This window comes from Chamaea fasciata, unplaced genomic scaffold (genome assembly GCF_029207755.1).
Source record: "Chamaea fasciata isolate MVZ Bird 193981 ecotype frontalis unplaced genomic scaffold, bChaFas1.0.hap1 SCAF_23, whole genome shotgun sequence".
NCBI lineage: Eukaryota > Metazoa > Chordata > Aves > Passeriformes > Sylviidae > Chamaea > Chamaea fasciata.
In genome coordinates this window covers 3,918,034-3,933,178 of record NW_027094108.1, presented here as the reverse complement: position 1 = coordinate 3,933,178, position 15,145 = coordinate 3,918,034, and the positions used below count along the sequence as shown (strand labels likewise).

The 15,145-nt window shown below is 43.2% G+C and overlaps 1 protein-coding gene across 11 annotated transcripts in view; it reads right to left on the bottom strand.

The window, feature by feature from the left end:
- Positions 1-275: 275 nt before the first annotated feature.
- CAMTA1 (calmodulin binding transcription activator 1) overlaps positions 276-15,145 on the bottom strand; it is a 235,888-nt gene continuing 221,018 nt past the window's right edge. For 8 of the 11 annotated variants that reach the window (XM_066203208.1, XM_066203214.1, XM_066203210.1 and 5 more), the window contains one exon: positions 276-3,791. In XM_066203208.1, coding sequence (XP_066059305.1) covers positions 3,728-3,791 — 64 coding nt within the window. In that variant the 3' untranslated portion in view covers positions 276-3,727. Of the gene's footprint in view, positions 3,792-13,194; positions 13,226-15,145 lie in introns of all 11 variants that reach the window. The other 3 variants (XM_066203207.1, XM_066203209.1, XM_066203211.1) reach the window with 1 other exon arrangement.

The following is a 15,145-nucleotide window of genomic DNA, read 5'->3' as shown; positions in this document are numbered from 1 at the left end:
TGCTACCAGCTCTGTACGGTTTCTCATGTGTTACCCTGGAAGTGATTATTGTCCACTGAAGAGGAACCGCAAACAAAGCCCTGGGGGCTGCACCTGCTCCTGGGCAGGCTGTGGACTGTCACACCATTACCCGTAAGAAATCGGATGCAATATTCTTACAAGCAGGTCGTGTAGAGCAGAAATTTTGTGTGTGTGTGTGGTTCCTTAGAGTGACTAAAGGACTACTTTGCTCTCAAAGTAGGATGGAAGAGATGTGTTCAGAAGAAGGCACACACTTTGTATGGGGAAATTTTCTTTTTTAATTTACAGCAGAAAGAATATAAAGCATTCAGAAAACATTTTCCATATTTTAAGGGCAATTCAAAACATTTTGCATGGTTCCAGCAGCTGAGTTCTTCAACAGATCCATTGATTCAGTGATGCTTTACATGCACAGTTACAAAAATAAAACTTACAAAAGAGAAGACATCTATACTAGTTTTACATGCAAGTCTTGGGGACCCCCCATTGGGCACCAGCTATTGTGTGGAACTGCCATAAGCGTGCAACCAGAGAGGGGGTTCATGTTATATTCTGTATTTCTTTCACACAGTATTACTGCTGTCGAATGTGTTTCACAAAGGAGCGATTCTATTATCAGAAGACAGAAGTTCTGGCTCCTGGCACTTGGGAATTCGAATTTTTCCTAGAAAGCTGCACTGACTTATCTTAGGTGAAAATGTTAAGTTCCACAACCAAGAAGAGGGTTTGAAGAATCACTTCACTGCGGGGGAGTGCTCCTCCCTCCCCAGTGACACACTGAAGGGTTACTGCCCGACACAACAAAGCACTTGGGAGCTGAACTGGCTTCAAGCATGCCAGCAGTCCTGGAGCTGTGCTGCAGAACTGTCTGCATGTTTAACAGCCAGTACAGGCTTAAACGTTTGGCTGAAGCAGGATCTAGATTAGTAGATACACCACCAGGCCCATGGATCTGGAAGAGTAATTTGAAATAGCTCTGTATATTACTGAATCTTTTTTTTTTTTTTTTTCTGTAAAGACAAGGAGTTAAAACATTTCCACTGAGGTCACTACTCTTGTTAGGAACAGATCAATTCTATATTGTCACGTATTGGTTAATGGGTGCAATATTTCAGTTTCAAAATGTCAAAGAATTCTTCCAGTACTAATACAGAGCATTTCCAATTCATTCCAAAGGAGATTCTTCTGCATCTCCTGTTTTGGCGCGGGAGGAGAATTTAATGGTTCAGGTTCCAATTGCAGACAGTAAATCGAGGCTATGAGGCTGCCCACAGGCACAGTGTGAGCGCCAGGCCATTTGTTTAGCTTTTTTCCCTTTTTTTTAAAATTGAATCAGGTCATAAAGCAGCAGTTCAGAAATGTACAAGAGAATTCTGATAATGAGCTATAGCACATCTACTGTAATTCAATGCTGGCAGTGAAAAGAAGTAATTAAAAACAGGTACAATTATAGAAAAGGCACCAAGAGCACTGACCCCAGTTTTTTTTGCCACAATCTTTGTTTTTACTCTTCTTCTAAAGACACCAGTTTCAAAGCTTCTTATGTGTGAATATTTTTTGGCTTCACAACAAGCCTTGCGTTTAAACATTGCAGTTGGTGGCCGGGATCAAGCAAGAACAACTATTCCAAAACTAACAATCTCAAATTTACACAAGTTCATTCAGAAATTTTCAACTGCCACGAGCGAGACAAACAGACAGGAGCAGTTTCTGATCTCAGACACATGTACGTGACCCACAAAGTAATGACACGGACTTCAGGAGTTTCTTCCCTTACATTCCTGTGTAATGAAGATCAGAACTGGTTCCCATTGTTGAGAATCTGTGACAGTTTTAAATTAGTAGTTCAATTTAAAAAAAATCTAATTTCTTTGGCTCCTCACTATGTGGAAATAGCAATATACCATGACACCCCTACAGGATCAGTTTGCATCTTTTTTTTAAAGTTTTACTTAATTTTTTAAAATTTTTTGTGCAATTTTTATTACATTTTCTGACTTCCAGCAGGAGATATGAAAATGTGAAACATATTTTCTACTTTCGTACTATTTATTTTTTTTTTCATTTTATGTTCATTCTAAGTGTTCTTTATTGGAGTGAGTGTATGGTGTTAAGCTAGATACGTTTTTTGTACTCTTATGATTATCTGCTTTGCAAAAGTAACTTAATTTTCTTAAGCAATATTAGCATTCACATTACTTGGCACCATTGGCAAAATAAAAAAGAAAAAAAAAAAGACGGGGGTAAAAAAAAAAAAGAAGGAAGGAATACATAAATTAAACTCAACTGAACCAAACTCCTGGTAGCCAAAATCAAATGTAAACATATCCTTTTTTTCTTTTTTTTTTTTTTTTAAAGTAATGTTGCTCTGCCTTTTTTTCCTAAGTCTAAATACAGTAGCTCTTTTTTTGCCATTTAGTCATGCTTTAGCAAAAATGTTCTTCTAAAGAACATTTAAAATAAAGTTTCTTATAGTGAAATAAAGTTTTTGTTTCATTTTACAGACCATAGCCACTAATGCTTTGCTTTGTTCATTTCTTTTTCTTGAGTTCATGCACATATCTCTTTAATATATACAATATGTACAAACAATACATCCACACTCTTCTCGTTCATTCAGACAAAACTATACAAATAATAATTTTATCTTGCCAAGTTATTGACCCTTTGTGAATAAAATATTTAGTAATTAATCAATATATTCCCTTTCAAATATTTTTTCTCATTTTCCATTTCTACCTTCTATATATACAGAAACTGCCCAGATTTTGATGAAGTAGCCAAAATAAGAAATTTACTGGCCAGAATGCAGCACCACTGATCTTTAGGTGGCATAAAATGTCCAGGCAACATATGTACGTGACTCTGCAAAATGACAAGAGGTTTGACAAGTACATAAGAGAAAAAGCTACATGTTTTACAAATTATTTGAGAACTTAATTAAAACAATAGTACATGAAGGTAAGGCTAGAAAATAAAGTGCTGAATATGAGAGAAAGTACATGACAGTTGATATGTTTGCAGGTTCTAGTAAAAATACAAAAGAAAAAAAAGTGTAAAACTTGCTTAAGCTGCTCTCTCCATTCCTCATGCAATACCCGTGTCTCTCATACACCAAACCCCTCCTGTAAGTTCCCACGGGATGTATTAAAAACCTGCAGATTTAAAAAGTTGCATTAAGTGTGCTGTAGAGGTTTAAATAAAACACAAAGGACAGGAGTGCGAAGGAAATGAGGATGCATGGACCCAATAAAGATGTACTGATCTAAGCCCCTCCACTGAGACTCTCAAAGCTTCAGTTTCTTGGAGATGACTGACAGGTGCAGGAACAGCATTCTTGTGTTGCTTGTGCATTCCCACCTTTTCTGAACAATATTTTTGGTATAATATTTGTACAGTTCCACATGTTGTTTAATACAGCCCTATATGAAAAGGATAATTAATCGCTTCTTCCTTCCTTCTCGGAGAATGAAGCAACTCACGATTTCCTCCTGGTGTCTTGTTTTCCCCACGATCCAACAGAAGATTGAGTTCCAAGATGTCTTGCTGAACAAATTAAAAGTTGTCCATGAAAGTGCAAATGCAATGACCAAAACATTACTGTTAAAATCCTGCAGCTGGTACTTCCAGAACTGCAGTGGGTATTTTTGTTGTTGTTGCATGTCTCTGCTAAAAACAGAAAATGAAAACAGTCTGAAAAGCAATGTCACATTGCTACGGGATGCTGCTGCGTATCTTCAAGTTCCTTGGCCTTTTTCAATTCTTTCACTCTGAAAAAACAAAGAGGAGCTATGTAACACTTCTATTACAAAACTCTTGAAGACAGAACAATCAAAAGGATTCATCACTCCAACCTCCCGTGCAGAAGAGGCAGCTCCCAGAGGCACGACAGGAGGGTGACACCTTCCCAACACCATAAACAGTTGGAAGCGCAAGAAGGGGCCACTGGAGATCCCAGAAAAACACGTTTGGAGAGACACAAACTTGGTTCCAGCTACTGCTTTTCCCCAGTTTTGGCAACCACAGCTGGGCTTCCTTCAGGTGTTGGCCTGATTGCTTGGGGCTTCCCGGACTGCTGTTCCCTGCCTGACCCTGCAGCTGCTTCCCATTGTCATGGCAAAGGGTTTGTTCAGTGCTGAGGCAGTGACAGCACAGTGGGGGAAAATCAGTCTGTCCAGCTTGGAAAGGAAGCCTGGTGCCGATAGAGAACCTCACATAAGAAAGGGTATATGTGCAAGCAGAAGCAGCGGTATGGGTGTGAAGAAAGGCATTTTGTTTCTCAAGTACCCCAGCTGCTGTGCCTGCGTGTTTTATCATGATGTTGGCAGTGTGTTCATGTGTTTTCCCAGCAGTGCAGGATGCTGGATGCTGTGTGCCAATGGAGATGTACCTACAGTGTGGAAGTCACTCTTCCTAGACGTGGCCTGATGCCCCAGTTGTCAACGTCCTCAAATGCATGCCATACATTACCTCCTCTAACTCATCCACACAAGAACTAAACCATCACTGAAAGCTGGAAAAGTTAAAAATTAAAGGATGAAGAGAAGGGAATAATTTCAATCCCATCCAGTGAAACAGAGCCGTTCACTGGAGCTGGGGCAGCAGAAAACCTTCTGCTCAGGCTGAGAACCTGGCTGTGTGTCAGTGCAGGCTGCCTGCAAAGGAGCCAGACCAAATCCAGAGGCATTCTTGTGCTGCCCTAAAGGTGCCCATCTGGGCTTGGGGCTGGCTCTGCCTCTGCCTCTGTTCTTCTGCAGTGAGATCCACCTGCCTCCACATGTCTTCCCTCTGCTCCTGCAAGGAGAAGTCCCCTGCAAAACTGGAGCAAATTGCAGCAAAAAAAAAGGTGATTTAGCTAAGCGTGTATAGGCTCAAGTGCTCACATGAGGTTGCAGAAACTTGAAAGGACAAGTAAAACAAAGTACAAAAAATAGTGTCAGAGATGCAAGTCTGTGTAATGCGACCAGCTACAAGTGAAAGAATTTAACAAGGCCCAAGTAAATAAAAGTAGGAAAACATGTTAGGAAAGCTGAGCAGCAGCAGTGACAGTTTATAGCTACTGTGCATAGACTTACACCCACACATCTTTTGGCTCTTGCACCAGCCTGCTAATATAAGGATACAATGAAGGCTATAAATTGATCTCTATAAATACACCTCTACTTCACAATTTTATAAATTCCTTTTTCTGCATGTACTATTAGTCAGAACCACAGTGAAAAGGGAGCTGGCTGCTTTTACCTCTGTTTTAGCTGACTCAAAGGCTCTAGCACTCAAATGCATTCTCAGTATTTGTGAAATGTGGCCACAAATTTGACATTTGTGGGGTCAAATCAGACTAACCTGTATGCAGGTTAGACCTTTGTTAATTATCCTAATCCCAGTGTTGGAGAATATCACGTATGGAAAGACAGAGGGCTTTGCTAGGCCAAATGCACACTGTGTGTTCAGAGTCTGAAGGCCACTGCTGGAGAGGCCCTGGCATTCCTGAAATCCGAGCCCAGCAGAGCAGCCCAGCCCAGCAGGCTGTCGCAGGTGCCCAGCAGTGCTCTGGTCCCCAGGCTGAGGAAGGGACAAGGCAGCCAACAGCACCAGGGGTTCTCAGTTCCTGCTTGGACAGTGCTATGCTGAGCCTGAGTGCCTGCTACTTTACAGAGGAATCTTTATAGGAACATTTTGGATCTACTCAAGCTCTATCTGTGAAGAGACAAGGTGTCTGTCTGAAGCAGCCTGTTGACATCAAGAGAGTGGAGGCTTCAGCACTGCACAGAAGGCGGCAACACGCCTCTACTCAGGCTGATGGCCTGAGTTCTAAGTTCACTGGGGTTCTTCATGCTGAGTACAGCCAGATCCCCTTTTCATTGCAGAAAACACAGGAGGGCTGACACAGTAAGCCAAAAGAGGCATAAATGACAAGTTACTCATCTCCAGTGTATCTAGTTTTATTTTCTTGGAGCAGAAAAGCAGCCTTGTCCTTGATTTTTTTAACTACTGTTTCTAGTAGGGCACCACTTAGAAGCAGGAGAGCCAGAATCCCTGGTGCTGTGCTAGAAAAGGTGTTGTGCCTCTGTGCAAATGGACAATTTTTAAGGCTTAGATTAGCTGTGTTTAAGATACCATCAATTAATGCATGATTTGCAGTGCAACTTCCAAGTGTTTTCTGTTGCACTTCAGTACTGTAATGTAAAATTAACCTGTTATCATAGATCTCTCACTGAGAACATGCACATTAAATAAGCTGGTGGCTCTTTCACTGAGACATGCTATTCCTTACTTTAGCACTTCACATGCAAGGGCTACACTAATGAAGCACTTTTACTGGAAGAATGCAAAACATGCTTTGCTGCAAACTTCAACCTACGGCATGCAATATCTGTACTGGTGCAGAACTATTGCATCTGCTTGCCTGGAACACACATGCCAACAGAAGTTAATTACTGCAGCGCTCAGCATTTGCACTAAAACAGGTCCTGTTCAGAAACAGAGAATCACAGCACCATAGCATGTAAAGGGTTGGAGGGGACCTTAATGATCATCTGGCCCAACTCCCCTGCCATGGGTGGGGACACCTTCCACTACCCCAGGTTGCTTAAGACCATATCCAGACTGGCCTTGAACCCTTCCAGGGATGGGGCAGCCACAGCTTCTTTGGGTAACTGATCCCAGTGTCTCATAATCCTCACAGATAGGAATTTCTTCTTAATATCTAACTTAAAGTTCCCTTCTTTTAATTTGTATCAATTGCTCTTCACCCTGTCACCACAGTTCTGGATGAAGAATCCCTTTTCAGCTTCCCTGTAGCACCCTCCACACACTGGAAGGTGCTGTGAGGTCTCCATACAACCTTTTCTTCTCCAGGCTCAGCAGCCCCAACTTTTTCAGCCTGTCTTTGTAGGGGAGGTGCTCCAGCCCTTTTATCAATTTCATGGCATCCTCTGGACTTGCTCCAACAGTTCCATGTCCTTCTTATGCTGGGGACACCAGAACTGTGTGCAGGACTCTGACAAGAGCAGAGTAGAGAGTAAGAACGCCCTTGTCCCCTGCTGCCCTCAGCCCTTTGGATGCAGCCCAGGACACAATTGGTTTCTGGGTGGGGATCACACAGTGACATGGGCAGTTTTTCATCAACCATGACCTGAGTATTTCTCCACGAAGCTGTTTTCAATCACTTCTCCACCCAGCCTGTCTGTGTGTGTGGGATTGCCCCGACCCAGGTGTAGGACCTTGCACTTTGTTGAACTTCCTGAGGTTCACACAGTCCCACCTCTCCAGCCTGTGCAGGTCCCTCTGGATCCATCCTTTCCCTCCCGGGTGTGACTGCACCCCACAGCTCAGTGGTGTCAGCAGACCTGCTGAGGGTGCCCTCAATCCCACTGCCCATGGCACTGACAGGGATGTTGAACAGTATCAGCCCCACTCTGACCCCACTCATCACTGGCCTCCACGTGGACCATGAGCCACTGACCACAGCCCTTTGCATGTGGCCATCCAGCCAGTTCTCCATCCACCCAGTGATCCACCCTTAAAACCACATCCCTTCAATTTACAGACAAGGATGTCATATGGGACAGTGTCAAACACTTTGCATTTGCAATGCTTTCCTTGGTCAGGTGGGATTTATGTCATTTACGTGCAGGAGTAACAATTACTGCTGAAAAACACAACACAAAATAGTACAGAATTTCCCTAAAGGTACAAACTGGAATCTGCCACGGGTACATTACTAGAAGAGGTTATTGAGTATGTAATGGCTTAAAACAAACCCTGTATTCCACAGCATTTACACACTTAGGCCTCAAGATGATAACCATCCAAATTCACTAAGGTACCATTTTTTAAAAAAATTTACTAATCTTTGTTCAATGCAATAGTTTATGTGTCCCACTGCAGATGGGAGTGCAGGTAGGTACTGTGAGCCCTTTATCCCACTGATACACTGCCTGGTAAATGTGGAAACTTGCAGTCTGCAGCTGTCAGTCTCTCCTCTCTCCAGAGCTGGCCCTGGGATGCCAGGGAAGCTCTTCCTTCTCCTTGGCAGCTGGGACAGGGCAGCCCTGCTCACCATGGGCTCAGCAGCAGGCACTGATATACCTCCAAATGTTACCAGAAATGGAACAAATCCATGGCCAGACTGTCACTGGGGAAGCTCTGAGGCTGCTTCCTCAAATCACAATAAACAGCAAGTGCCAGAACCAGGGCATGCACCACGGTCATCAATCCATTTACTTTATCTGAAATGTCTTGTCAAGAGAATCTAAAACTAATTGTCTTCAATCAGTTAATTCTTTCTTGGACAGCCTGCACTGCAGCCTTTCCTGTGTCTTAGAAGTCCTTTCAGTCTTTCCTTAATTCTTCTTGAGTTCCACACTCAGGGGCACTTGATTTGATTACAACAATATAAAGTCCAATAAGAGGGACTGGTATTTCCTCTTCCTTAATACTCAGTGTAATAAGCCCCCAAAATTTTCAACTGCAGTTAAAAAATACAGGTTGGCCAGGGAAGTATTTTGGACAATTTCAAGGACCAAGGACCCTTGAGAACAGAAATCCTCTGAATAAGTGCTGCTAGGAGAGATTTTAAGTGAACAACATAGCACTGTCCTCATGCTACAAGGCAATCTTCTTTGGTTAACATTTCTCCAGTCTTAAACTGAGGCAGGGAAGAGAACCAGAGTGTAGCATTTGCAGTTACAAGCATTAATAAACTGCTGTAAGGAAAAGAACACTACTGGGATTTACAGAATTGGACAGTATAAAGAATGTTCTTAGAGAAGATGTTTCAACTCAGACTTGCAGTGAGACTATTTTTTTAAACAACAGAGGGAATGAGGGCAATGAAAGTGACAGCAGCAGGCCAGGTGCTGCTGGATGATGTGCAAACCTCTCCAGGAGTCCACAAGCACTGTCATGCTGGCTTGGATCACTTCTGGGAGTGTCTCCCTGAGCTGAATGGGGGCTGGAGTGAGGACAGCTCAAGTGATGCCCAGCTGCAAGTGGAGCACCCCAGAATGGGAAACGGGCCCTGGCTTTTGCAGGTCTCCAAACAAAAAGCACCATCCTATGCCAGCAGCTCTGAAACCATGCACAAAACTGATAAATATATAACTGCATATCTGATTTTGCACTGATGAAGCCTTGAACAAACACCTCCCCAGGTAACATATTCTCCAGACAGTAAGCACTTCTAAGGCACAAAGTTATTCCCTCTGCAAGTGCTGAAGAGCAGATGAAGGAAAAAGCACGTGCAATAGAGATGACCACTGCTAAGGTGTCTGAAATCACAGCCGTGATGCTGACATACAGAAAGGGAAGAGAAGATGATTTCAAACATGAGCTTTGAACCCTGACTCTTGGGAGATACATCCTGGTTCCCAAACTGCTCCAGCCAGCCGAAGTTTCTGCCCCTCAGATCATGTTGCTCACTTGGACAGTGTGCAGGGGGTGCATCAGTATGTGCTGAAGCAATGTAGTAAGCAGCAGCCCCAGCGAGTGGCAGCTCCTCTCCCCGTGCCCTCCCCAGTCCTGGGGTGTCAGCAGATGAACCAGCCCTACTCAGAGAAAGTCACAGCAAACGATGGCTTCATGGGTAAAGCGTAACACAAAGCTGCTTCATCAGAGTGACTCCGTAATGCCCAGCCAGGGAAATGCTGAATGAGTCCAAATGCTGAAGATCAGTTTACAGGACAGGGTGCAAGAGCCAGAGAAGGCTGGCTGGCGAGTTACCTGTTGCTCTGAGAGCTGAAATGGCCTGTGGGATATTTAAGACAAGGGAGATCTTGCCTTTTTCCAGATACCTCATTTAGGCAGCAAAACAAGAAAGACAGAAAGGCCCAATAAGAACGACACCCCAGAGCATGCGGTCTGCAATTTAACACACACATCTGAGCTCCAAATACATTCAGCCCCTGCAAGAGGTAAATGAAAAAAGAAATTACTTTGAAAACTTTTGTTGCAGGTACAGTGACGCATATCCCAATAAGACATTTTCATACATCGTCCTGAACTCAAACAAACAGGACTTTCCTTTGAAATTTTTCCCCATTGTCTACCTTACTAAGAGAGGCAAGAAACCAGGCACCTCAATGCCATGTCTGCTGCATGGCACAAATTAAAACCACATAAAAAAAATACAAGCCCTGATGCACAGGAGTAGGAAAAGGTTTGTTGCTAAAATGCCAAAAGAGGGAAGTGTATGCAGAGAACAACAAAATACAGCAGAAGTTGTTTATTCAGGTATTAAATGCAGCTGTACTTACCAGAGAAATGACTTCAGATGCTACACACTTACTCCCCGAAACTGGAGAGCAGCATTTAATCAAACTGCGAGAGCGTGGTGGGATAAGGGGGCCTATTTGAACATGAAAAGTGAATGAAGAGAGTTTTTATTACTCATGATCACTTGTGCACTTGCTCTGCCCCAGAGAGGACAGAAGTTTTGCTGTAGGCAGAAGGTGACTGACTGGTCATCCCCTCGAGATGGGAAAGACTCGCTCCTTGTGATCTCCTCCAGATCATCTCCTGCCAAGGGTAGGGCAGAGAGGGTCACACTACAGGCAGCTGTGCAATTTGTTCACCTCCACACCTAGACTGGGAGCAAAGCTCTCTTTTGCAGGAGGCTACAGAGGATGGTTTGACCGATATGAAGGCAAATATGCGTAGGGGGGCATGGTGAGTAGCTGAAATCCCTCTACTGAAGCAGGTTTCCTTGAGATGGAAACCGTTACTTAAAGGCAACAGCAACTGGATGGGATTTTTTCCCCTAAAAGGTATTTTAATTTCTACTGCAGAAGGATACCAAGTCTTGTCTCCCAAGAGTCAGCCAGTAAAATTTCCTGCCACTCCCTCTTTACTGATCCTGACATAATGTCACCCAAATAAATCCAGAAAAAAAATCACTCAGTTTGGAAGGGTTTGAAAACTGAAACCCAGGAGCAAATGCTGCGATCACGTATCTGCACACTCCAACAGCACAGGTACAGAAAACACCCAATTTGTGTATTACAGACAGACATGTCTGCAGACATCCCTCAGCACCAGGGGCTGTGTCAGCCTCTGCTCATCAGCAGGCCTGGGAATACTCTCGGTGTTTGTGCACTCCAGCAACAGACACACACAGGGCGTGATCAGAATGCAAAGCAGCAAAGAACATTTTGCCATTACAGACTTACTTTGGCAGACCAGCAGCCAGTACATTTTGAGATAGCTCAGAGTTTACTTTTTCCAGACAGAGAGCCACCCCACTTCCACATCAATCACACATCATTGGGCATTCCAGGAAAAACCTGCAAATGCTACCAAACATCCAGAATCTGCTAGTTTCTCATATGCTGTCACATACACAATGTCTTAAATGTGCAACAACTGTTTCTCCTCCAACCCTGACAACTGGCCTCTGCTGACAGCAGCCCCTGCAGAGCCTGCCCTCAGTGCACGTCTGGGCCTTTCCCCTCATTTCACCCAATTCCGACTTCATCTATTATTAGTAAAGACTCCAAAACTTGTAAAAAAATGAGGACATAAAACAAAAAATGGTAGCACAGAAGTCATCATTTGGGAACAAATGGCATTAGCTGCTGCTCCTTTGTTAACCTAAACAAATACGTTAAACAAATAATGGTTTCTCCGGCAGGCTCAGACCCAATTCATGCTCTCACTCTTGAGTCTTGAAAATGACCTCTGCAATTGCAAGTCAATGAAACTCCATCGTCAACAATGCAGTTTTCTTTTTACAATGCTACATGGAAGCAGAGGTCCAGGCCACCCCTCCCTTGCTGAAAACAGGAGCAATAAGCACACAAAATGGTCATGTTTCCAGCAGAAGTTTTTTACAAAAACCCTGCTGCCTTAACAACCTCTCAGGTGTGAGATGGAACAGAGCAGCCTGCTGGCAGCTGAGGCACATGCCTTGAGAGACCTGTCACAGGCATTCTCCCACTGATACCTAAAAATCTTGAGCTCTTTCATGTATTTGTAGCTTTTTACATTTCGAATATATAGTTTTAGAGTTTCTAGCACTTTCTTACCATTTTTTACACTTTAAAACAATAGCTGACCCTTTTTAATACATTATGCCACTTGAAATTCTATTTAGTCTTATTTTCAAGAAAAGAATTTCTAACAAGGACATCTTGTTTTGCACCACCATTTGAGAGTCAAAACAAGATACAGGGCAAAGAACCTCCTGGACATGCTCCAAGGGGCAGGCCCAAGGGTGGAACTGTTGAATTTACCTGCTAGATACACTAATTAATTAACCTTATAAAAACTGTAGAAATCCTATACCGTTTGTGCTCATACCTATGTTTTCTGCACCGGAATGCTTTCATTAAAGAACTTCTCTTTGCATTACCACTTTAATATGGTTTGGAAAGCTTTTCTTTTGACTCCAGGCAACACTACCTCTTGCCACCTTGCTGTGTCACAGCCAACCAGCCACTAACATGACTGAGCACACAGGTGAGTGGGCTCTTCATGCTGAGAAAGACTCCCAACAGACCTTCTCTTGGCACTTACTATAACACAGTTACAAGCATCTTCATTATTTGTTTTTCTTCCCAATATGAGGATTAATAAATGAGAGAAACAGCCGACAGAAAGCTGGCCCTATAACACAGCCAGACGTGTAACTTACCAAAGGCCAACTTACAGAAGATAAAGACTGGTGCTTAACCACCTTTGGGAGTAAAAAGCAGTGTGAGGAGCTCTTCAGCTTCCATCTGGCTCAGGCAGAAATAAATACCCATTTAGAGCAGGCTGCACCTGCAGTGCAGCTTCCTATGATCTACCCTGAATGCTGTTGCAGCCCATGACAACAGAACTCATTGAGTGTGTGTGAGTGCAGACCCTGTCAAATTCCAGCATCCACTCACAGCCATTTTGGACACTGAAAAAATACCCCACCGACAATGCCATCTAAGCATGCCCATGATGAATATACATGTCCTTTTTCACACATTCATGCACTGGTAACATCTACTGCAGAGCTCTGTCCTGTTACAAAAGCAGCAGTGTTAGTCATTGCAGTAGGGTTAGTTTATACAAGATTCTTTCATATAATTAATGGAGGTGAAGAAACTTACTGGCATATCTCGGCCACAGCCCCATGCAAGCAAGCAGAAAGCAAATATATTTAAAATGGAAGAGAGGAACTGGCTAGCAGGCAGCTACACTCACCCTTTTGTACAGCCTATGGTCCACCAGAGGGCTTCAGAGTGCAAAACAATACCAAAGAGCCATTAGACACACAGGGCAACAACCGTACCTTACCCAGAGCTTCACTTCAGGGAGGAGGAGACAGCACTTCTGCTTGCCTGGAGAGAAAGAACCCTTCCCACTCCTGCCTACGGGACTCCTCTTTACCAGAGAAGGACAGTCTTGTGTGTTTAGGTGCTTTAGGGCAGAAAGTTATAAGCAAGTAGAAAAAACCCAACACTGCCATCCCCACGGCTTTTCTAGCTGCATCCTGCCTTTCCTGGCAGCAATCACCTCTTTTCTATCTCATTCCAAATGCTACTCCACACTGCAGATCGTAATTCCATCTTAGCAATGGTCTAGACATCCCCCAGAAGAGTAAAAATTTCCTACAAATCAGAGAAAGGACAGGAAATAGGAGGTTACCTTCCCAGTGCAAGCTGACTGTACCATACATGAATTCAGCTCAGCAAATCCAAACCCCTTCGTAACTCCCGGATTTCCTTGCAGCTCTAGATGCGTCACATCTGGGGATCATTAAGTAGGTGGAATCTTTCCAAAATCCTTAACTATGCAAAGCTTTGGTTCTGCCTCAGGACAGCCAGCCTGGAGACAGCTCAGCTCACAGGAGGTGTTAGGGGCAAGCTTTAGGCTGGAAGTTAGTCAAGTACAAGCTGACAGGTTTGGGCACCATGGGGAGATGGGTGAAGCTCTCCTGGGAGGCCAGGAAGTTTCTGTTTCTCATTCTCAACAAACAACACTTCTGTGACAAGTCATGTTGATACTGTGTTATGCTGATGCATGTTTTTCACCAGGTTTTTGAGAATATGACAATAGATGGATAAATATGGGGGGTTTTGTTCAAAGTCAAAAGGAAACAATACATGTCTGACGGTCAGAATGATTCCTGCTGATGAATGATCCCTTTTGTCTCCATGACACTCAGCACTCAGCTACTAGAGCTCCAATAGCTTCTCTAAGAGTATAATCAACTAAAACTTAGGTATTTTCTCATTTTCATCGACATCTATGCATCCACTACTAAGAGCTCCAACTGCAGAACCTCTCATTAACTCTCCCAAAACACCTGAAATACCTTCTGGCCAGGCAACAAACATTAGGTTCAGGAGATCAGATCCTCAAGGCGATCAAAATCACATTTGAAATATTAAGCCTTTGTGCCAAAACGTTATTAAGCAAAATAGGACAAGATGACCATTTAAGCTGTTCTGAATGCAAGTAGACAAAAAATTCTCATAATTGGCTTAAAGTAGACTTGGATCAATTTTAAACAGGAAAAAAACCCCACCAAGCAGATGGCTGCCAGGGGAAACCCTGAATAAATCTCACCTAAAGGCTACAGAGTAAGCTCTTGAGAGTAATTTTTTGGCTCAGCAACAGAATCTGCTCATGGACAAAAAAAACCTAGGTTAAACCACTCAATTTTTCAAAGGTTGAATTTCTGAACTTTAAGCATTTACTGCCTTCTCACTCTCCTCACAAAAGACTGCAACTGGCTTTTGCAGCCTCTTCCCGCAGCTCTATCAACTGGCAGAAATCTGCTACAAGATCCTGTTTGTTTGACGTTCCCGTGACGTTCCCTTTTCTCACACACCCTCAGATTTTCCAAAAATAGTTGTCATTTCTTGCACTGACAAGGCACTGTGGTTTAAAAGTGGCTCCACAGTTCCATTTTTATATTACAGAGCATTAACTAACATTAGGTATTAGCTGTTATGGCTAACCCCTGGATGTTCAGGAGCGCAGAGGTAATCTGAAACTTACTTAGCATCCTAAGCTTTATTACTCTATCCTTAGGAAGAGGTAAGCAAGAAAACTCAAGCAGGGAGGAATAACGTAGTTATTGAGACACAAAGAAAATTCAGAAAACTTGAGGAAGAGCAGGTGAGAAGGAAGCAATTCCACCTGGTAG